The sequence below is a fragment of the Chiloscyllium plagiosum genome, unplaced genomic scaffold (genome assembly GCF_037043375.1).
Source record: "Chiloscyllium plagiosum isolate Xiang-an unplaced genomic scaffold, Cpla_swu_hap1 HiC_scaffold_36, whole genome shotgun sequence".
Taxonomy (NCBI): Eukaryota; Metazoa; Chordata; class Chondrichthyes; order Orectolobiformes; family Hemiscylliidae; genus Chiloscyllium; species Chiloscyllium plagiosum.
In genome coordinates, this window is record NW_028270174.1 from 17,885,471 (window position 1) to 17,910,058 (window position 24,588).

General features: G+C 41.0%; 1 protein-coding gene across 1 annotated transcript; it reads left to right on the plus strand.

The window, feature by feature from the left end:
- The first annotated feature begins 8,910 nt into the window (after positions 1-8,910).
- LOC122539440 (ATP synthase F(0) complex subunit e, mitochondrial) lies at positions 8,911-17,467 on the plus strand. The gene is made up of 4 exons (XM_043674285.2): positions 8,911-9,020; positions 14,916-14,970; positions 15,291-15,389; positions 17,041-17,467. The coding sequence occupies exons 1-4, from the start codon at positions 8,985-8,987 to the stop codon at positions 17,064-17,066; spliced, it is 216 nt and encodes a 71-aa protein (XP_043530220.1). The 5' UTR covers positions 8,911-8,984; the 3' UTR covers positions 17,067-17,467.
- The last annotated feature ends 7,121 nt before the right edge of the window (positions 17,468-24,588 follow it).

A 24,588-nucleotide genomic window follows, 5' to 3' on the forward strand; every position in this document is an offset into this window, starting at 1 on the left:
CTCACATTACTGAGAACATTAACTCAGTGCACATTATATTACATTGCCATTTCATGTAATTTAAATGCATCTAAAAGAGCAAAAGTTATGACATTTTATTGAATTCCAATTCTATTTAGTTGACAATATTTTAACAACAAGCGTAATATCAGAGAAGAAAATCAGAGAAGCAGAACAGTTTTATAAATGACTTGGGTTTTTCTATGTGTTTCTATTTAATCATTTTCATTGAACACTTCTGTTATTATTTATAGAAAAACAACAATTAAATGTAGCTTTCATGAGGGACCCAGAAGATGCAAGGCTCAATAACTGGCCCTCACTAGGAGTCATGAGTTGAAATGCCAAAGTTGAAAACTCTTCTCACATAGATCTCTGCCGGGATGAATAGTGTTTACATTAGCAGATTATCTTTAGAAAAGCTGCCCAGAGAAGAAGGCAAAGGGAAAATAATGTATGCTTTGTCAAAACTCGATCAACATTATGGCGGCATGATGGCTCAGTGGTTAGCACTGCAGCCTCACAGCACCAGGAACCGTAGTTCTATTCCAGCCTCGGGTGACTGTCAGTGTGGAGTTTGCACATTCTCCCTGTGTCTGCGTGGGTTTCCTCCCACAATACAAAGATGTGCAGGTCAGGTGGATTGGCCATACGCAATTGCCTGTAGTTTTAGGTGCATTAGTCAGAGGAAATGGGTCTGGGTGGGTTATTCTTCGGAGGGTTGGTGTGGACTTGTTGGGCCAAACGGCTTGTTTCCACACTGTACGGAATCTAATCTAAAAATGCAGCATTTGATTCAGTTTTGATGACTGTTATGTGTTGGATTAATTTAATTGAACAGCAATGAGTATAAGGCAAGGAGAACAAAACAGAAGTCACCCCTGTGATTTTTTAAATGTACTAATATTTGACATTTTCACTTTAAAATATTTATATCTAATTCACTTAAATATATTAGTAATGTTAATATTGATTAGCACATTTATACCTTACAACATAGAACACTACAACGCAGTACAGGCCCTTTGGCCCTCGATGTTGCGCCGACCTGTGGGACCAATCTGAAGTCTATCTAATCAACACTATTCCATTCTCATCCATATGCCTATCCAGTGACCATTTAAATGCCCTTAAAGTTGACAAGCCTACTACAATTGCAGGCAGTATGTTTGACCGTCCCTACTACTCTGAGTAAAGAAATTACCTCTGACATCTGTCCTATATCTATTACCCCCAAATTTAAAGCTATTGCCACCTAAGGAAAAAGGCTTTCACTGCCAACTTACACAATGCCAACTTGGCTTGGAGTTAACGTAAGCTGAGAGACCTTCAACTATGAGTGACTTTGATTGTGGAATATCTGCTACTTCAAGGAGATATTCAGAAAAGAGTGTGAACCTTATAAGTACTGAGGTGTGAACCTTATAAATACTGAAATTTGTATGTGCTTGTGATGAATTCTTTCTGTAAGTATTCTTTGCACCAAAAGCCAGCGTTCTGTTAAAATGTGAACACTGGAACTTTCAAGAACATGGAAAATTCCAAAAGCACTTGGATGGCAACATTCAATTATGTCCAATGATAGAGTCAGTGCTTATCACAAAGGTTTCAATAAGTGACTCAGAACACTTTGGGGAGTGGGGGGGGGGGGGTCATTATAAAGCAGTTCCAGGATAGTTGGTGGAAGGAATAGAGACAGAGGTACACTCCATTTGTAGACAACTGAAGTGAGGAGGCAAGAGCAATTGGATAGCTCTGTGCAGTTAGAACAAACTCAGCAGAAAGTTCCAGGAATTAGCAAGCATCTAAGCACTGGAATCAGGGTATTCAGAAGAAGTCCTGGGGAACTGAGAAAGTGAGAAATTTGTTTGCTGTGTGTTGGGGAAGCCATGAGGGTCTCGAAGAAGCTGTGAGCATTACACTTCAGTACAGCTGGGTGAGGGGGTAATGAAAAGTCCATTAGCAGTGTTCATGGACACCCAGAGACATGACTCCTGAAGCTAGCTATGGCTGAAGAGCTACATTTGTGTTTGTGAGTAAGTATTGAAGAGTAGTTTTAAAATCAAGGAGTGTGAATCTAAAACCAAACACAGGCAAATGGGACTAGTAGCATTTGGGATACCTGGTCAGCATGGACAAGTTGGACCAAAGGGTCTGTTTCTGTGCTGTATGACTTAAGAGGGTGATGTACTCAAACAGGAACTGTCACTAATGCAGTCTATCATGGAATGAATCTTGAGAGGGAATTTCAAGATCAGATCAGCAAAGTGAAGAATTGTAATCCTTGTGAAGTTTAATGAGAATTGATGATCCACCATATCATTAAGATTGGGAGGGAGACCGTGGGGGTTTATAGAAGTTTGAAGTGAGGGAGTGAGGTACTGACAAATCCATAGGATCTGTCTTCATTGTACATGCTATTTGATATGTGTTTTGGAATGTTCTGTAAAGGCATATTACTCATGTTTACCATATTTGGATGCTATAAATAAGTTTTACACATATTGTTATTGTATTACTTTCAAACTTGTATGGTAAATGTCTTTTGTTCAAAACTGTGAAGTATTGTGTGTTTATTCTCTTAATAAATCTCTGGAACTCACTTTTATCTACATTAAAAATAAAGTTATTGGTTCCTAGCTCAATCTTACATAAAGTTGACGGAGATCATTATAGAACACAAAACCAGTTCATAGCTAGAGCTAACAATTAGGAAGACAAATGGCATGTTGGCTTTTATGACAAGGGGATTGGAGTGCAGGAATAAAAAGGTCTTTCTACAAGTGTACAGTGCTTTGGTGAGACAACACTTTTGAATAATGTTCACAACTTTGATCTCTACATTTAAGGACTGATAAACTTGCATTGGAGGCTGTACAGTCAAGGTACATTAGGTTCATTTTTTGGATGGGAGGCTATTCCTATGATATAAACTGAATTATAAGATTCTAAAAGCATTAGACATTGAAAGATTATTTCCAGTGGGTAGGGAATTAAAACACAAAGGGCCAAATTCTTAGGATAAGGGGACGATCATTTAGGACTGAGATGAGGAAACATTTCTTCACGCAAACAGCTGAATACATATAGCTCTTTCAGGACATTGAGAAATTTGGAGTGAGCATGGAAAAGTGGAGTTAAAGATCAAGATCAGCCGTAATCATATTGAATAGTAGAATAAGCTTGAGCGGCCATATTATTTCTTGCTCCTCCGTGATCTGTTCTTGTAGCTAAATCTGGTTTGATGGGTTTAATGTTTTACAATTTTGTACATTTTTATACTCATAAAGGGTATGAATTGAGCAGAACAAATTTCTTACCGTGAAATCCTGTCATCTAATTATACAGGTAAATAAGTTACAATATATTAATGACAGAACTCTAGAACAGAATAAGATTAACATTAACATTACAAAAATGAGAAGAACAACTCTGGTTCCAATAAAATAGAAAAAGCAAACACATTTATGGAATCAGTTTGAAATATTTACACTGTTTAGAAGCAACAGATAGAAACTGTAAAATAGTCAAAGGTTTTGCATGTAATTGAGCGAGTAGTTTTGTTAGAAAACCTTTATAAGTTGGCCAGGCGGAGGGAAGTATCAAGTATGTAACAGCAAAAGCTAAAAGTAGAGCCTAATGGGTTGACAGTATCCCAGAGAGAATATCACTGCACAAAGTGATGAAGAAGTTATATTTATACAGACAGCTGAGCCTCACTATTAATTGCCTACAGGACTAACTGCATCTTATCATCTAAATTCAGGCACCATGCTAAGAGCGCAAGAAATACCACAGAAATCTACTTTTCTTTTAGTAATGTTAAGTGTTTTATTCCTTCAGGACCTATTGAATATCAGAAATTTAAAGAAAGCATTAAAATTGTTCTCTACAGCATCACATATATAGCTGTCTACCAAATTTTGATTTGAATAAATGAAATGTACATTTCCAGAACAGCAGTTTATATCAGGATTTTTCAGACAATGGCATTTCTGACACCACTTGCCAAAAAGTTGGTTAGCTCAGTTGGCTGGTTTGTAATGCAGAGAGATGCCAACAGCATCGGTTCAAATCCTGCACCTGCTGAGGTTACCATGAAGTGTTCCCTTTCTCAAAGTCTTCCCTTGTCTGAAGCACAGTGACCCTCAGGTTCAACAACCATCAGCTGTATCTATCTACTGGACAAAACAGCCCTATGGTCCAGTAAGACTATGGTGACTTTACCTAAAGAGTTAGCGAGTAATGCAACCCCACCAACCACAGAAGCCATGCAGCCATACTTTGGGGAGTGCTAATTGACTGGAGACTAGATTTTCATCACTCACTCAGGCAGAAGTCACACCTCAATAAGCTGCTGTATAAACAAAGAGCTCTGTAGTCTCAGCAGTGCCAGTGGTCAAGACTGGGACTGCAATCAGTGACCAGCTTCAGAGACCTGGGATTCTAGGAACAGGGTAAGCTGAGTCAGAGTGAGGTAGGGTGTCCTCTTACAGTGGAGGAAGCCAGCTGAAATCTGAGGGAAGGGAGCACATAAAGCATTGGAGGGGAGAGGTGGAGAACAGTAGCACCATGATGTGGAAAGGGGTTCCATGATTGAATGTGCTCTGTTTATTTCTCATTGAGGCCAGTGCAGGATGAATTACAAAGCTTCCCCACTTGCAGCTGAATTCCTCCCATCTACCTCAAACGTTTAACTCTCTAGAAAGTGTTCAATAACAGGCCCTCAACTGAACTGAAGGCAGTTGTGTCTCCACGGAGACTTCCTAATCTTTTGCCTTGTCTCTCCAATCTGTGACACCCCTGTGTCATTTGCAACAGTAATACAGAGTTTATCTATGCTGTCATTCTTTCTCTGTAATCTCCTTTAATTTCACAATCCTCCGAGATATCAGTTGTCCACTGATTATGCCCTCTTGAACAACCCTGATTTTAATCACCCCACATGATTAAAAGCCATGTCTTTAGCTTCCTGTGGCCTCAGCCCTTACTGTCCATTGGAACGAAGAAGGATGAGAAATGACTTCATAAAAGTGTACAAAATTTTGAGAGGCAAAGTTAGAGTAGATAGCTAGATGCTTTTTTCCCATGCAGAAATGTCTATCATGAGGGGTGTAATTTTAAGATAATTGGTGGAAGGTTCGGGGAGATGTCAAAGGTAGATTCTTTACTGCGTGGTGGGTGCATGGAATGCACTACCAGCAGTGGTAGTAGAGTCAGATACATTAGGGACATTTAAACAACTCTAGGATAGGCATATGGAAGATAGTACAGTGAAGGGAATGTAGGCTAGTCTGATTTTAATGTAGGATAGAAGGCCGGCACAACATTGAGAGCTGAAGGGCTGTGCTGTACTCTTCTTTGTTCTATATTCCTCTACCTCTTATTCCCTTATTTAAAATATATCTTTTGTGAAGCTTTAAGCTTATCAGCCTTAATATCACCTAACTTGGCTTGGTGCTAAATTTTGCTTCAAAGTGCTCTTGTGAAGCAACTTGGAGCATTTTACTAGTTTAATGGTGCTACATATATACAAGCTGTTGTTTTAGTGGTAACAGGAAGGCAGAGAAATAAACAATGTGTAAATAGAGGCTTGGAGTAATGCCTGACACATGTTTTCCACCACAATAGACTTTCTTCATGGGACAGCAATGGATGGCTTGTGGATAGGGCACAAAGCTTCGAGCTCGGTGAGTTTCACTCAGATCAAAAGATGAGAATATGGAGAAAATAGCAACAGAGATGGGGAAGTCATTCCCACACCCAACACAAAACAGGGAATATTGTTTCAGAGCTCAAAAGTTTCCTGGCACTGTGAGGCAGCAGTGCTAACCAGTGAGCCACCGTACCGCTCCTTTTTGTTCAGGGTCAAATAGAAAATTAGCAGTGTTGTTAGATATAGTTAAACAATTATATAAAAAATCATTTTACATCAGCAAATTAAAGTTTCTAAAAGAAATAGAGGGCAAGCTGCAACTTACAGCTCTAAAGCTCTAAAGGAATTTTGGATGCTTCAAATTGAAGGCTCACATTTGCAGGAAATACTTCCAGCTGCTCTAACTCACAATGAGAGTGTTTTTTTTAGCTTCAGTGACAACTGTAGGGCATATGGTGACTGAATGCTTCCTGAATCATCTAGCTCTGTTTCCAAGCTTTGTGCCCAATCCGCAAGGCATCCATTTGTTTTCCACATTGTAGGTTCCAAGAGGTGGTCATCTCATAGAATTCAGAAAAACAAAGTATGGCCATGAAAAAGGGTAGGACAAGGCAGAGAGTAAGGAATTATCAACAAGTAGGGAACTTTTGAAGTGAGAGAGCAATGAAGGCTGGTTCATTGAATATATTCAAGGTCAATTTTAGTCAGTGCTTTCCAGGGAAGTGATATTTATCAAAGTTATCATTTCCTAGGGGTGTTTAATTCCAAAATAAATGTTATTCAAGTATTGTTGTAGAATTGGCAAAATGATATAGAAAGTCTTTCAATAAGTTTCAAAATCCACCTCATTAGCTCTGTCGGCAGTGACCATAGAATGGTGAGAATTTATTTAAGTCACATTTAAAATTGACACTCATATCACTTCCAACCAAACAGTTGATTGTGACTAAAAGGTTTTTTTTGATGTTGTAAGTGCCTAGATTATAGAGTCATAGAGAGGTACAGCATGGAAACAGACCCTTCGGTCCAACCCTCCCATGCTGACCAGATATCCCAATCCAATCTAGTCCCACCTGCCAGCACTCATATCCCTCCAAACATTCCTATTCATATACCCATCCAAATGCCTCTTAAATGTTGCAATTGTACCAGCCTCCACCACTTCCTCTGGCAGCTCATTCCATACCCGTACCACCCTCTGTGTGAAAATGTTGCCCCTTAGGTCTCTTTTATATCTATCCCCTCTCACCCTAAACCTATGACCTCTAGTTCTGGACTCCCCGACCCCAGGGAAAAGACTTTGCCTATTTATCCTATCTATGCCCCTTATGATTTTGTAAGCCACTACAAGATCACCCCTCAGCCTCTGACGCTCCAGGGAAAACAGCCTCAGCCTGTTCAGCCTCTCCCTATAGCCCAAATTCTCCAACCCTGGCAACATCCTTGTAAATCTTTTCTGAACCCTTTCAAGTTTCACAACATCTTTCCGATGGGAAGGAGACCAGAATTGCACGCAATATTCCAACAGATTAGATTAGATTAGATTACTTACAGTGTGGAAACAGGCCCTTCGGCCCAACAAGTCCACACCGACCCGCCGAAGCGCAACCCAGCCATACCCCTACCTTTACCCCTTTAACCTAACACTACGGGCAATTTAGGATGGCCAATTCACCTGACCCGCACATCTTTGGACTGTGGGAGGAAACCGGAGCACCCGGAGGAAACCCACGCAGACACGGGGAGAATGTGCAAACTCCACACAGTCAGTCGCCTGAGTCGGGAATTGAACCCGGGTCTACAGGCGCTGTGAGGCAGCAGTGCTAACCACTGGGCCACCGTGCCGCCCACAGTGGCCTAACCAATGTCCTGTACAGCCGCAACATGACCTTCCAACTCCTGTACGCAATACTCTGACCAATAAAAGAAAGCATACCAAATGCCTTCTTCACTATCCTATCTACCTGAGACTCCACTTTCAAGGAGCTAATAACCTGCACTCCAAGGTGTCTTTGTTCAGCAACACTCCCTAGGACCTTACCATTAAGTGTATAAGTCCTGCTAAGATTTACTTTCCCAAAATTCAGCACCTCGCATTTATCTGAATTAAACTCCATTTGCCACTTTTCGGCCCATTGGCCCATCTGGTCAAGATCCTGTTGTAATCTGAGGTAACCCTCTTCGCTGTCCACTACACCTCCAATTTTGGTGTCAACTGCAAACTAACTAACTGTACCTCTTATGCTCGCATCCAAATCATTTATGTAAATGACAATATTTTAATTTAAATTGATTTATTGTTGTCACATGCACTGAGAAACAGTGAAAAGTATTGTTTTGCGTATTATCCAGACAAAATATATCTTACATAAGTAAATCAGAGTAATATAACAGAATGCAGAACAGTGTTCCAGCTACAGAGAAGGTGCAGAGAAAGATCAATTCTAATATGAGAGGTCAGTTAACAAGGCTAAAAACAACAAATACTGGAGATCACAGCTGGGGGTGGGGGTCAGACAGCATCTAGATGATGGAGAGTAATCTGGACTCAAAACGTTAGCACGCTGTCTGACCCGCTGCGATCTCCAGCATTTGTTAATTTCAGTACAGATTCCAGCACCTGCAGTAATTTGCTCCTACCTGAGTTTCTCCAGCATTGTGTTTGTTAAAAACAACTTCTAAGTTTTTGGTGACGCTTGGACAGATTGTTGGCGCCTCACTTTTTCTTAATGGCGTCACAAAAATAGGAACTCGGCGGATCTGGCAGCATCCGTGGAGAGAAAACAGGAGGGAAAGGGAATGGATGCGTTAAAGCTGTTTTTGTTCCACGGACGCAGCCAAACCTGCTGAGTTTCTCCAGCACTTCTTGATTTTTGTTTCAGATGTCCAGCAGCCGCAGTTCTGTATTATTTTAGGAAAGGTACCATCCCAGCTGCTGGAAGGGTGCATACTGCACAGCAGAATGTTTTCAAGTGTGGCGCTGGAAAAGCACAGCAGGTCAGGCAGCATCCGAGGAGCAGGAGAATAAGGGCTTATGCGAGAAACGTCGATTCTCCTGCTCCTCGGATGCTGCCTGACCTGCTGTGCTTTTCCAGCGCCACACTTTCTGACTCCCTGATCGGCAGCGCTCACCTTCTCCTGGCAGAAAGTTTTCAGCCAACTCCCTGTGAGTAAAACTTCTGACCAATCAGGAGATGTCTCCTGAACGGCGGCGCGATGACGTTAGGCGTCGTGCCGTCGGTGGGCGCGGCGTGGTGACGTAAGACGCTCGCCTCCATCGACCCGCTGGCTCCTGTCTCCGGGAGAGAAGGAATCGTTGTCGGTTATCATGGTCCCTCCGGTGCAGGTCTCGCCTTTGATCAAGGTAAAGGGGGGTCCGGGGCTCTATTGGCCGCTAGGCTCCCGGGCGGCGAGGTTCCTTTTGGGAAGGGCCACTGGCTGATGTCTCTGTAGCTGAGGCCTAGTGGAGCCTGGGTTAAGGTCAAAGCAGGACCTTGGGCCATGGAGTGAGGTGGGGGGAGGCTTGGTGGGGCAAGGAGGGGATGGTCAAGGGGATGCCAGGGGGGTGTGGGACTGAAGGGTCGGCAAGAGGGAGGGTGTGGTGTGTTTGTGATGTGTGAAATAACATTGTTTCAGGTTTGGTTATTTTTTTTCTAGAGTCTTTATTTATATGGTATTGTAGTCTGTTTCCAACCTAATGTTTTGTAGAAAATTGACTACAATAAATGTTCAGCACTCCAGATCAATGATGGGAAAAATTGTGATTTGGACATTAGGTTTGCACATTTAGGATTCTGCCCCTCAAGTCCTGAAATAATGCAAGGTGACATTTTGAATTGCGAATTGTCTTCAGTAGGCCAGTCTTTAGACCCTTGAGCTGGTTTTCTAAAATGACAAAGTAACACTATTGCAAGCTGTTATCAATATGTAAATTACAAGCAGTTTATAATTCTCAGTTCCATCTCCATCTCTTGATGCAGTTTGAAATGCACATCATGGCAATTTGCACTATTGTGCCTTAATTTTGGGGAAGTTACATCTAGTCTTTAACTATGTTTTCATGAAGTTTGTGGAATTGTTTATTGCCCATAAAACTCGCCATTGACAGTTAAAAGTCCTAACGGTTAATAGCACAGAATACTCTTTTAATATTACTTCTTCCAGTCAAGTTTGTGGATGTACCTATTAGAGAACGTGCAAAACTTGACCTCCCCTTGGGGAAATAAGGCATCGCAAGTGACTGCGGTGTCGGTGGGGGAGCACTTTTGGGCCAGTTGCCATAATTCTTCATTTTAAAATAGTGATGGAAAAGGATAGGCCAGATCTAAAAGTGCTAAATTGGAGGAAGGCCAATTTTGACAGTATTAGGCAAGAATGTTCAAAAATTGATTGGGAGCAGATGTTTGCAGGTAAAGGAATGGTTGGAAAATGGGAAGCCTTCTTCAGAAATGAACTAATGAGAATCCAGAGAGAATATGTTCCTGTTAGGGTGAAGGTCAAGGCTGGTGAGTGAAGGCAATGCTGGATAACTGGAGAAATTGAGGTTTTGGTCAAGAGTAAGAAGGAAGCATATGTCAGGTATCGACAGTACAGATCGAGTGAATCCCTAGAAGAGTGCAAAGGCAGTGGGAGTATACTTGAGGGAAATCAGCAAGCTTTGGCAAATAGGGTTAAGGAGAATCTAAAGGGATTCCACAAATATATTAAGGACAAAAGAGTAAAAAGGGACAGAATAGGCCCCTTAATGACCAGTAAGGCCGCTTACATGTGGTATGGCAGGAGATGAGGGATATACTAAATGAGTATTTTGCATCAGTGTTTACTGTAGAGAAGGATAATAGAAGGTAGAGAACGTGGGGACATAAATAGTCGCATTTTGAAAACTGTCCATTTTACAGAGGATGCTTTGCTGGGTATCCTTAAAATGCATAAAGGTGGATAAATCCCTGGGAAGCTACGGAAGTGATTGCTGGGCCCTTTGAGCTATTTGTATCATTGATAGCCACAGGTGAAGTGCCAGAAGACTGGCTGTTGGCTAATGTGGTGCCACTATTTAAGAAAAGTGATAAGGAAATGCCAGGGGACCACAGACTGGTGAGCCTGACATAAGGTGGTGGGCAAGTTGTTGGAGGGGATCCTGAGGGACAGCATTTACATCTATTTGGAAAAAACAAATACTTGGGGATAGGCAACATGGCTTTGTGCATGGGAAGTCGTATCCCACTAACTTGATTGAGTTTTTTGAAGAAGTAGGAAAGAGGATTGATGAGGGCAGGTATGATCTGTATGGCTTTCATTAAGGCATTCAACAAGATTCCTCATGGTAGACTGGTTAACAAGGTTAGATCTCATGGAATACAGGGAAAACTAACCATTTGTATGTAGAACGGGCTCAAAGGTAGAGGGTGGTGGTGGTGGAGGTCTCTTTTTTTTTTAAGACTGGAGGCCTGTGACCAGTGGTGTGCCACGAGGATCAGTGTTGGGTCCATTGCATTTTGTCATTTATATAAGTGATTTGGATGTGAACATAAGAGGTATGGAAAGTAAGTTTGCCGATGACACCAAAACTGGAGGTGTAGTGGACAGCGAAGAAACCTCTGTACAAATCGACCTTGATCAGATACGTCAATGGGTCATGGAGTGATAGATGGAGTTTAATGTAGATAAATGCGAGGTGCTGCATTTTGGAAAGGCAAATCCACACACAACTTATACACTTAATGGTAAGGTCCTGGAGAGTGTTGCTGAACAAAGATCTTGGAGTGCAGGTTCATAGTTCCTTGAAAGTTGAGTTGCAGGTAAACCAGATAGTGAAGATGGCGTTTGGTATGCCTGCTTTTATTGGTCAGTGCATTGAGTATAGGAGTTGGGAGGTCATGTTGTGGCTGTACATGGTTAAGTCACTTTTGCAATACTGCATTCAATTCTGGTTTCCCTGCTATAAAAAGATGTTGTGAAACTTGAAAGGGTTCAGATAAGATTTACAAGGATGTTGCCAGGGTTGGAAGGTTTGAGCTGTAGGGAGAGGAGTAGATTGGGGCGATTTTCCTTGGTGCGTCGGAGGCTGAGTGGTGACCTTTTGTAGAGATTTATAAAGTCATGAGGGATGTGGACAGGGTGAATAGTAAGGCCGTTTCTTCGGAGTCCAAAACTAGAAGATCTAGGTTTAAAGTGAAAGGGAAAGACTTAAAAGGGACCTAAGGGGCAATGTTTTCATGCAGAGGGTGATGCATGTGTGGAATAAGTGGTGGACACTGGTACAATAATAACATTTAAAAGGCACGGGATGCATACATGAGTAAGCAGGATTTTCAGGGATATGGGGAGAAAGTGAGGTCTGCAGATGCTGAAGATCAGAGATGGAAATGTGTTGTGTTCCATCTCTGATCTCCAGCATCTGCAGACCTCACTTTCTCCTCAAAGATTTCAACCTACTGCGAATCCTCTTACAAGGATGCCTTCCTTGAAGAAGTTCTCTTTCTCCCTCTATCTTAGTCTGCTGGACCAACTTTCCTCATTCCTGAAGAAGGGCTAATGCCCGAAACGTCGATTCTCCTGTTCCCCACATGCTGCCTGACCTGCTGCGCTTTTCCAGCAACACATTTCCATTTCAGGGATATGGGCCAAATGCTGGCAAATGGGATTAGATTACTTTGTGGTATCTGGTCGGCATGGACAAGTTAGACTGAAGGGTCTGTTTCCATGCTGTACAGCTCTATAACTCTTAAGTTCTGATTCAGTGAACAACTAAATGTATGGACTCTCCTTCACTCACAGTGGGTTGTTGTGTTGTTTTGCATGCTTTCTCTCCCCTGTTCCTTTCTGGATGTCTGATTTGACATTTCATTCACCTGCTGCAATTCATCTTCGTTAGCTTTTTATTGGGAAATGTTAGAGTCTTATAAAGGACGTAAAAATAGAACATTTCAAAACAGACATTAAGATCGAACAGAGTCAGTGAAACTTCATGACAAGGAAATCATTCCTGACAAATTTGCTAGAAATCTTTGAGGAGGTAACAAGCAGGATAGAAGAAGGGAAAGCCGTGGATTTAATATGTTTGTATCTTCAGAAGATGATTGATAAGATTCCATACATTAGGCTACATAATTAGCTAAGAGTCCATGGTGTTGATGTAGTATATTAACATTGATAAAGGATTGACTAACCAATAGCGTTGGAATGAGGAGGGCATTTTCAGGATGGCTACCTGTAACTAATGGGATCAGTGCTGTCGCCAGAATTATTTACAATATATAATTTGTGACTTGGATGAGTGTTTTAAAAAATTCTCAAGGTCAGGTTCGTAGGAGAGTAGTCTGACACAGAACAAACGACCAAGAGGCGAGTCTGCTAGAATATGGGCATTTTATTCCCCGCATCGTCGCCACAACCAGGTCCAAACAACGGGTCTGGCTTATACTCACTCTACATGTTACCAAAACTGGGAGCCGTCAGTTCTCGTAGAGCGGTTGCCAACAACCCACGCTCGGCGGTTAAACGTAACCCCGGAGCAGACTCACCGAACTGGAGACTTTTCTAGCTGATATACTCCCTTCCAGATATAAACATTCATGTGAACAGCAGAGCAAGGCTAAAAAACACATTCCATTCTGGTTACATACAGATAAGAAGATTCACACGGGACTAAGCAACACCTCCATTCCGGTTAGATTCACACATGTATTGGGACATAATTTTTAACCGTTTCACCACATTCCACTACTTGGAATTTTACACCACAATGAGGAAAGTGAATGTACTGTAACAAAGTTTGTAAATATTACAAAATTAGATGGGAAGGCAAGTGACACATTTTGCATGTTAAGTGAGTGGGCAAAAACTTGGCAGGTGGGGTATAATGTGGGAAATATGATATTATGCACTTCAGCATGAAGAATAGAAGAGCTGAATATTATTTAATTGGAGAACAACTCTTGAAAACTACAGAACAGAGGGATTTGAGAGTCTTTTTGCATGAATCTCAAGCCAGTATCCAAGTTAAGTAGTAGAGAAGGTAAATGAAATGACCTTTTGTTTCAAAGGAAATAGTGTATAAAAGTTGGCAGGATTTGCTAAAACTATAAGGCATTGGTCAGCCCACAACTGGAATACTCTGAACAGTTTTGGGCTCTTTATTGAAGGAATGATATATTGGCAATGGAGACCGAGAAAGTTCACTAGATATTGAGGGACTGTCTTACAAAGTTACATTGAGTAGATTGGGCCTATATTAATTAGAATTTGGAATTATTGAAATGTACAAGATTCATAAGGTGCTTGACAAGGGTAGGTGTGGAAAGGTTGTTTCTTGTGAGATAGTTTGTCACCAAAGGGCATAATTTCAGATTAAAACAGATGAGGAGAAAGTTCTTGAAGATAGTGAATTAGTGGAATTCTTTGCCACAGAGTGTTGTTTGAGGCTGGGTTGTTAAGTGTATTCAAAGCTGAGCTAGAATTTTAATCCGTGTTGGAATTGAGGGTTTTAGGGAAAGGCAATAAAGTGAAGTTGAGGATTTTCAGATCAATCGTGATCACGCTGAATGGTAATGCAAGCTTGATGTGCTGACTGGCTTACTTCAAATATCTTGCAGTTTATTTTTCAATCAGTAAAATCTCTTCAATCAAGGCCAGATTGATCAAGTGAGTTCAGAGTTATTGTAGACACAGGAGGCAACTAGTATTTGAATAGAGTCTTTAGTGATGATCGGTGAGGAATTTCTGCAGTCCATCTTGTAGATGGTGCACATTGCTGCTAGCGGTGGAGTGACTGTTTGTGGATGTGGTGCCAGTTGAGCTGCGATGTTCTGGATGCTATCAAGTTTCTCAGGTGTTAGAGCTGCACTCGAGGCAAGTGGTGAGTATTCCATCTCATTTGTGATCTGTACATCGTAGGCAGTGAATAGGTTTTGAGGAGGAAGGAGAGGAGTTACTTGTTGCAGGATTCCAAATCTCTGATCTGCTCTTGTACCCACAGTATTTATGTGACTAGTCCAGTTTCCTGTTGTTTGCCCTGCTGTCTCAGATCCTGGATGCTCTCTTTCCCTCGCTGCATCTTTCGTAGCTTGTATTTTCAACCACTCTTGTGGGCAAAACTTGTTTTGAGTTGAATTCTGACAATCCAAACACACAGATGTTCCATTGCAGCAAATCCTTGCTTATTTTGATTACGCACGTATGCTTTCACACTCCAGACAAGAGTCTTTCTGAGGACTAGAATCATGCTATCTCAGTAAATCTGTATTCCATTCTATTGCAGATGGCTCGGTACTCGGCATTGCTGGTCGGTATCATCTACGGAAAGAAGCGATATGGTAAGAGTTAGAGATGATCTTGTCCTGAAGGCAATATTGCATTTTTGTAAAGGTCTGGAACAAATTACTGGCTTTTTCTAACCTGTGTGAAGGATTCAGCAATTAATAATTAAAAGTTAATGATAAACTTTGCCATATATCAGCTCTAGCTGAACTTCTTCCATGTATTCCTTAGGTGATAATCAAACAACTTGTCGCAATACCCAGAAAATAATGATTGCATTTGATGAAAGTGGCAATAGCGTACAGGCTGTAAATAATTTTTTTAATTTCACCAGTTCCTATAGAGACTCACTGTTTATGTTTCATTTATAATGAAGATTATCTGAAGCCTGTTGCTGAAGAGGAGAGGAGAATTGAGGCTGAAGAGAAAAAGAAACGAGATGAGCTTGAACGAATTGCAAAACAGTTGGCGGAAGGTATTTGAAAAATAAGTTATTCTGTGATAGCACAGAAACAATATTTTGTATTTGGTGACTATCAAAGGAGAGTAAATTATATATTGTAATGACAAATGTATCTCATAACTAGTGTAGGAAAATAATGACCAGGGTATGTCATTCAGTCCTTGAGCCTTTTCTACCATTCCCTTTTATATTCTAATATTACCTCAATTCCATTTACCCAATCTAACTCCATATACCCTGTCTCTCCTTGCCTAACAAAAATCGAACAATTTCAAACTTTTAAGATTTCTGTTGACTGAATATCCAGAAGTTTTTTGGAAGCAAATTCCATTTCTCCATGAAAGTTTGCATTGGAGGGATAAGTGCTGACTCCTGTTTCTATTCTGTATGACTTGCCTCTAATTTTATGATTATGTTCCATTATTCTGGATGGTTGGTGTCACAGCCTTATATGTCTAGCCTATTATTTTAAACACTTCAATTAGATCACCTCAAATTTAAGATCCTAAAGTCAAGTTTTATGTAACCGGTTTTACAGATTAACTCTTTAAGCATTGATATAATTCTGTTGTGTCTATACTGCACCCATTTTAAGCCAGTACATCCTGAGATTTGATGCCTTGAACTCGACCAGATTGTCTGACTAAAGCTTTGTACTATTGAATTATCACTTTTTCGCCTTTGGCCCTGTGCATCAATCGGTGTCTTTGCCATCAATCCATCTCTCTCATTGTCCATCACCATGGTTTGAACCAGCCTGTTCATAATCCCAACGTTCTATTTGGTCCTGAACTGAGTTTTAACCCCATAATTTCTCCGTTATAAAAATGGCTTGCTTTCACCCTGAATCAAGCCATCATCTGTTGGAATCCGCGTACATGCTGTATAGATTTTAGCTAATCAAATCTTTGCTTTCCATATCTATCTTACACCAAATTTCATTCAGTCATTGCTCTATGCTAGCTGACAAACAATTCTTTCTCAGCTTAAACTTGTAATTCTCTTTGGAATGTTCTGTCTCTGATCATTTCATGACCTCACCCCTTCTGTTTTTGTCACTGTTGCCAGCTTCACAGAGAACCCATCCAGAATTTTGCATACTTTCAACTTTGGCCTTTTATGCCTCCTACACTCCCTTCACTATGCCATCAGTGACTGATTACAGAAATCTTGGCCGTAAACTGAAAATCTATTTCCAACTCCCTCTCCTTTTTGAGATCCTATTTACGACTCCCTCCCAAAAGATTGAAAATTTCTAATGATGTTTGTACTTGTAAGGATTTGAATCTGACCTCAGCTAATGGAAGTCATCTGTCTGATTATGCTATTTTCCACAGCATTATGCTGTCCATCAGTCAGAGTTATAGAATTGAGTGCTGTCAAAAGCCATGTTGGTGCATATAGGGGACTTCTTGAGACTAGAGAAGATATGATAGAGTTTGTGTGGGGCAGGGAATGACACTGGGTCGGATTTGGAAGAAAAGGAATTTTGTTCAGTATTTGTCCAAGCAGAGTTTGTTCCTGTTACTGAGTGTTCTACTTCAGAGGTGCCGTTTCCAGTGCTTCCATTCCCTATTTTGAATGTAAATTAATTTTAATTCCAAAATTATGTGTGTATACACTGTAGTAGGTAGAGAAAATATAAATGAATCTCTCGTTTCAGCTAATGAAGACACTATTCTGAAATGATGACCGTTTTTAAAAACAAAAGTACAGATGAAGAATCTGCACTACGGTTTGCTAGAATGGACTTATCAGATGTATCTATTCAACACACAATGTGGTGTGCTTTTTTCAGTGAGAGAATAAATTTTGTTTGAACAACATAACAAACTGTCTTTTGTTAATTTAATTTCTTTGTAATCGACTGTGGAGAAGTTGATTTTGTGAATGAACTGTCAACATTATCTGTTGATGTATGCTTTCGAATTTCAGGACTGAATCACTGACTTGCAAATATGTTTGTCATCTTTAAAAGCTTAAAGTTTGTTTTATAACAACAGTTTGTAGTTCATCACAGCTAGATACTTTTCTGAATACTGACCAGTGTTCTGTTAACAAAGCCAAAATAAAATATTTTCAGTAATTTATTTTGGTTGTGTTTTTAGTTTGTCAAACAAATCTACACTAAATTCCTGTGAATGCATGTGTTTTGGTTTGATTTATTGTTGTCACATTGTACCTAGGTACAGTGAAAAGTTTTATTGTGTGTGGTACAAACAGATCATACAATACAATGTGCATAAGGGTAATAGAATAGTGTTTTTTTTTAGATTAGATTACATTACAGTGTGGAAACAGGCCCTTTAGCCCAACAAGTTCACACCAACCCGCCGAAGCGCAACCCACCCATACCCCTACATTTACCCCTTACCTAACACTACGGGCAATTTAGCATGGCCAATTCACCTGACCTGCACATCTTTGGACTGTGGGAGGAAACCGGAGCACCCGGAGGAAACCCACGCAGACACGGGGAGAACGTGCAAACTCCACACAGTCAGTTGCCTGAGGCGGGAATTGAACCCGGGTCTCTAGCGCTGTGAGGCAGCAGTGCTAACCACTTTGCCACCGTGCCGCCCAGTTATGACTGCAGAGAAGGTACACTAAGTGAGGGCAACATAAATTTGAGAATTCCATTCAGAAGTCTAATAACAATGGCGAAGAAGCTGTTTTGAATTGGTTTATCTGTACTTAAGCTTTTGTATATCATCTGTCTGATGGAAGAGGTTGGAGTTATAACCAGGATGGGAGAGGTCTTTGATTATGTTGGCTGCCTTTTGAGGCAGGGAGCAGTATGGATGGAGTTTTGTAGTACTGTCCCCTCATAAGCCATGTATTTTTATGTTCCCTCTTGTAAGACAAACTTTCAAAATCCAGCTCATTAACCTCGCTTTGTCAAATCCCTACTTGGGCACAGTGTCCCATTTTTATGTTTGCCTCTCAGATGTGTTTATAGGCACTATATGAATGTAGGTTACAGCAATTGCAGTTTTCATTTAGAATACGAGGAATACAAACTGAAATAAATTCTCTTCATATTTTGACATTACTTAAATATAAAACTGAGTGCCATAAACAAGTCTAAATTTCATTGGTGCTGGAGGTTTGATAGAATTGGTTTATGCAGTGATTTCAGAAAAGTGACATTTGTGAAGCAGAACCTGCTCCAATGTTCTTCCAAATCTTAATGTGCAGGCTTAATGAATGAACACCCTACTCCCTTTCAAATAGTATTCAACCTGTGTTCTCTTTTGCTCACTGCCAACCAATGGCACGATGTTGTCTGTCACCCCATGTTCTATCCTGCACAATAATCATTGTTCCATTCATAAAACAAATAAGAACAGGAATAATAGGAAGCTGTTTCCCTTAGCTGCTCTACAACTCAATGAGATCTGATCATGGTCTTAGCTCCACTTTCCTGTCTGTCCTCCATAACCTTTGCCTCACTCCTGGATGAAAGATCTATCTAGCTCAGTCCTGAATGCAATCTGTGTTCTTTATTTGCAGATTCTTTGCATGTACTGTAATTTTCTGAAAATGAAAATGTGCTCAACTTGAGCATAATTCAACATCTTTTCTACCCAACAATTTCATCCTTGGTTTATTTTCTTAAATATATCTCAGTATCCTGGTCAGCGTTTCCCTAAGCTTCATAATCCACTGGATTTCCATTATTAAGACTATGGAGTTTCCCCTCCCAAAACCTATGCAACATTGTTTGCTTTACCCCTTCTGCCACCCAGGAGTAAAACTCATAACGTGGCTCATTTCAGAATGAAACATATTCATATGTAGGGGTCTTTTTGTAAATAAATCATATGTTCAACATTGTTTTTATATGAATAGCCCAGCAGCTTGTAGTTCCTCATTGTTTTCTTAATGTCCGGTCAGCTGGGACAACTCAATTCACTCTGACCAAAATGGGGAGCGAGAGTATTTGTCTTTAATGCTCAGTTTCACAAATCCAAGATTTCTCCTGTTTGTTTGCCTGACCAAGGAGTAGAAAGGAGCCTAACTGTCCTTTTCTAAAGAAACCTTACGACTAAGCACCTATATTATCCAATCCATTGTTACATTATGGTTAGTATCCAGGCAAAGACCAGGATTATGTTTTAGCTTCAAACTCCAAATGTGATTGCATCACTTTCTGATATATTTAATGATCCAAATTATAGTTAACAAATGCAAAAATGTACCACCATATGTGTTTGGTGTGTGGTAATCCCTTGTGATAGTGTATGGTGAATGTCTCCTTTCTAACTGTGTCCAAACTTTTGTCTCTGGGATAAAAAGTGAACTAGACAGCTGGTGCATATTCGTATTTGCCTGTTATTCCTGAAAGATGTCACCACTGTGGCAAACACTACTCCATTATTGTTGGATATTATCTCAACACATCGAGTTGTATGGGAGAGCAACATTATTAAGCACTGAGATTGTTGAAGTCATGTTGTTTGACTTGTTCAATTTGATTCCTCAAAAGTAGTGAGTTTAACAAGATTACAGTGGATCCCAAATTACTAGTGTTCCAGGATTAGGTGAAGTGCTGTGCTGAGATGGTGGATGCGATGGTCGATTTGATCACAGAAGTCCCATAAACAGCAATGAGGTAATTGACCATGATGTGTTGGTGATGTTGGTTGAGGTAGGTAAATATTGGCCAGAGTACCACCAAGAACACATTGCTGTTCAAATGAAGCTATAATCTTTACCAGACACGAATAGATGAAACCTTGATATAACATTGTTTGTGAAAGTTGGCACCTGCCTTAGGTTCCAAGTGCAAAGCTTCTTGAGTACTACATTGAAACATCAGCTTGGATTATATGATAAATCTCTGCAGTGAATTTCTCTGACTCAGAAAAGTGCTATTGACTGAGTAAAGACTGACAAATATTCCTTCATAGAAAATAAAATGGTTTGGAATGGTGGATGGCTGGAATATTGTGTTCAATGGCACCTTTCGCTAATCCCAAAAATATTGTGAGCTATGATATTGGAAGTTAATTGTGCTTAGTAGATAAATTGATTAACATTAAATACATTTAATCCAAGTCTGAAATTAAAGGTTGCTTTTTCCACCAATATAGGTCAACAATGTATTGAACCAGATTTTACAATCAGTAGTGAAGTCATGCACTCCAACAGCAAGCTCTCCAAGTTATCCTGCCTAGCATCGTGGCACTAATCATGCAAAAATTGCTCCACTGTGTGGGATAGATTGCCTGACATCAAACATTTGAAACAACTACTCCATTCTGAACTCCATTATTGTAGCAGACTCCTGTGAAAGCAGAAGTGGTACTTTAAGGATATCACCAATGCACCCTTGAAGAGATCAAACACACCCACCAACTCATGGGAATCCTGGCCTGTGACTCACCAAAATGGAGTAGGTTCACTTGAGCACATTGAGAGAGTTTGTTGGGAATTTGGAAAGACAAGAGTCAAGGCATCCACACAATCCCCCAAACTTTCAAGCACCACCTGCGCTATGTTTCGGAGTCTGCAAATCACCCACTGGACTTATTAGCTGCCTTAGAACAGATTGAACTGGAGTAAAAACTACAGTTTGATTTGTTGTAATTTTGTTTGAGTTCCCTTTTTGGACTCATGAACTCCAATCAGTTTGCATTGTTTTAAGCTGATATTTGTGTTCTCACTCATTCTCTCTCTTGTTTGCTTATCTTTCCCTTTGCAATTCTAATTCTAGTTTTCTCAGTTCCCTTTGTTTATTTTCTGCTTTTCCCTTGTCTTTTTCTTCCCTTTGAAATTCCATTTCCAGTTTTTTTTTTAAATTTCATGTTCCTTTCATCATATGGCAATATTACCTAATTTCACAAATCAGGAGTGTCTGCTTTCTCTTGGACTTCTACCGAACCCAAATATAGTGCTAATACTTCAATTATGTCTGCATTCCTAACTTTACTGGCAAATACACTACCAAATGAACCAACCTGGGCATTGTAGTTTCATTTAAATCTGTCAGGGATGACACTGCCACCTTCAGAAAGTTTAGATTAGATTACTTACAGTGTGGAAACAGGCCCTTTGGCCCAACAAGTCCACACTGACCCGCCAAAGCGCAACCCACCCATACCCCTACATTTACCCCTTACCTAACACTACAGGCAATTTAGTATGGCCAATTCACCTGACTTTGCACATCTTTGGACTGTGGGAGGAAACCGGAGCACCCGGAGGAAACCCACGCAGACACGGGGAGAACGTGCAAACTCCACACAGTCAGTCACCTGAGGTGGGAATTGAACCCGGGTCTCTGGCGCTGTGAGGCAGCAGTGCTAACCACTGTGCCACCGTGCCACCCGTTCTTTGCAATTTTGAGTGCGTTTCTTATTTTCGGTCCAGAACCTGTTTTTTCTTTTACCTTTATTAGTTACTAACACCACACCCAAATCCTTATTGTCTCTGTTTCAAAATATATCCAAGATGAGTCCCCAAACCATAGATGCTAATGATTTAATCAAAGTATTCAAAGTCCCCAATTTATCTAATGGATTCAGATGGACAAAAACACTGACAAGGCTCCCGTACTGAACAAGAACTAGTATTTATCACAAATAGATAAGACCTAGCAGTGGATAAATGAAACTTTGAACCATTAACAGTTGGCGACGGTTTACCGGGATGTTGCCTGGTTCAAGGCGCGAGGTGTGCAGCTTAGAAAAGATGTGCGAGGCAGGTTTTTCACACAAAGGGTGGTGAGTGCCTGGAACCTATTGCCAGAGGAGTCGGTGGAAGCAGACACAATAGCAGCATTCAAGAAGCACCTGGACGAATACATGAACAGGAAAGGAATAGAGGAATATGGATACTGTAAGTGAAGACAGCTTTAATATGAAAGGGCAAAATGTGTTGGCAAAGGCTTGGAGTGCTGAAGGGCCAGTTCCTGTGCTGCTTTGTTCTTTGCCCTTAAGTCTACTAGTGGAACTCTGACCCTTTTTTAAAACCCTTAAATACACGCACAGACAGAAACACAGCACAAATATTTACCCGCACTTCATTGAATCTAACCTGATGTGTTTGATCTTCAAAATGCATCACCCCTACTGTGGGAAGACAAAATGCAGACTGGGTGACCACTTTGCGGAGGACCCTATATTCTGTCTGTAAAAATTAACCCCAAGCTTCCAGTTGCTTGCCACTTCAAAACACCTCAAGTTCCTACGTCAACATTTCTGTCTCAGACCTGCTACAGTCCTCCTGGAGGAACAACACCTCATCTTCTGCTTGAGCACCTAAGGACTCAACATTGAGTTTAACAATTTTAGAACCTGGACCCCTCCTTCCACATCTTTTGCATAGCCCCTTAGCCTAGGTCCAGGCATTACATGGATTCCTTTCAGTACAATCAAACAAGTTTTACCTACTCTTAGCTCGCTTTATCACCTGCCTAGCATTTATTCTTCTCTGGTTTACTATCAAAAATCCATTTGACTGCCTAACGTTTTTTAATCTCACTTTCTCTGGGCTCAGTCTCCATCTGTTCGCTCACTTCTTTTCTCCCTAACCCTACTTAGCAGTGAGGAAAAGGTAGTATTTATACTGCTATCAGTTCTAAAGAGTTTTTCCATCAATTTCCATTTTTGTATGATCTCCAGTATCTGCAGTTTTTTTTTAAAGGGTTTCATTAAAAAGTATTGGTATTATGGGTGGAGGAAAATATACAACAGTATTTCCCCAGTACAGAGTCATGGAGATGTACAGCATGGAAACAGACCCTTCGGTCCAACTCATCCATGCCGACCAGATATTCTAATCTAATCTAGTTCCATTTGCCAGTATTTGGCCCATATCCCTCTAAATACATCCTATTCATATACCCATCCAGGTGCCTTTTAAACGCTGTACTTATACTGGCCTCCACCACTTCCTCTGTCAGCTTATTCCATACACACACTAGCCTCTGCATTAAGAAGTTGCTCCTTCTGTGCCTTTTAAAACTTTTCCCTTTCACCTTAAACCTATGCCATCTAGTTTTGGACTCCCCCACCTTGGGGAAAAGACCTTGTCTATTTACCCTATCCATGCCTCTCATGATTTTATAAACCTCTGTAAGCTCACCCCTCAGCCTCTGACACTCCAGGCAGAATAGCTGCAGCCTAATCAGCCTCTCCATAAAGCTCAAACTCACCAACCCTGGCAAGTTCCTTGTAGATCATTTCTGAACCCTTTCAGGTTTCACAACATCCTTCCTATAGCAGGGAGATCAGAATTGCACAAAGAAATCCAAAACATAACAAATGTCCTCTACAGCAGCAACATGACCTCCCAACTCCTATGCTCAATGCAATGACCAATAAAGGTAAGCATACCAAACACTTTCTTCACTAACCTATCTACCTGTGACTCCATTTTCAAGGAACTATGAACCTACACTCCAAAGTCTTTGTTCAGCAACACTCTCCAGGACCTGACCATTAAGTGTATAAGTCCTGCCCTGATTTTCCTTTCCAAAATGCAGCACCTCATATTTATCTAAATTAAACTCCATCTGCCACTCCTTGGCCCACTGGCACATTTGATCAAGAGTCAAGATTAGAGTGGTGCTGAAAAAGCACAGCAGGTCAGTTAGCATCCAAGAAGCAGCAAGAATAGATGTTTCAGGCAAAAGCCCTTCATCAGCAATGAGGCTGGGAACCTCTGGGGTGGAGAGATAAGTGGGATGGGGCTGGGGAGAAGGTAGCTGAAAGTGCAATAGGTGGATGGAGGTTGGGGCGACGGTGATAGATCGGAGAGGAGGGTGGAGTGGATAGGCAGGAAGGAAGATTGGCAGGTAGGACAGGTCATGAGGTCGGTGCTGAGCTGGAAGGTTGGAACTGGGGTAAGGTGGGGGGAGGGGAAATGAAACGGGTGAAGTCCACATTGATGCTATGGGGTTGAAAGGTCCTGAGGCTGAAGATGAGGCTTTCTTCCTCTCGGTGCCGAGTGGTGAGGGAGTGGTAGTGGAGGAGGCCCAGGATCTGCATGTCCTCAACAGAATGGGAGGGGGATTTGAAACGTTTGGCCACGAAGCAGTGGGGTTGATTGGTGCGGGTGTTCCGGAGATATTCTCTGAAATGCTTTGCGAGAAGGTGTCCAGTCTCCATGTTATAGAGGAGACCGCATTGGGAGCAACAGATACAATAAATGATGTGTGGAAGTGCAGGTGAAACATTGATGGATGTGGAAGGCTTCTTTGGGG

Bases quoted from the DNA above. Each gene is read 5' to 3' on its own strand.
- LOC122539440 (XM_043674285.2), top strand. From the start codon at position 8,985: ATGGTCCCTCCGGTGCAGGTCTCGCCTTTGATCAAG. The intron at 9,021-14,915 runs GTAAAGGGGGGT...ATTCTATTGCAG, and splicing joins AGGTCTCGCCTTTGATCAAG to ATGGCTCGGTACTCGGCATT. The intron at 14,971-15,290 runs GTAAGAGTTAGA...TTTATAATGAAG, and splicing joins CTACGGAAAGAAGCGATATG to ATTATCTGAAGCCTGTTGCT.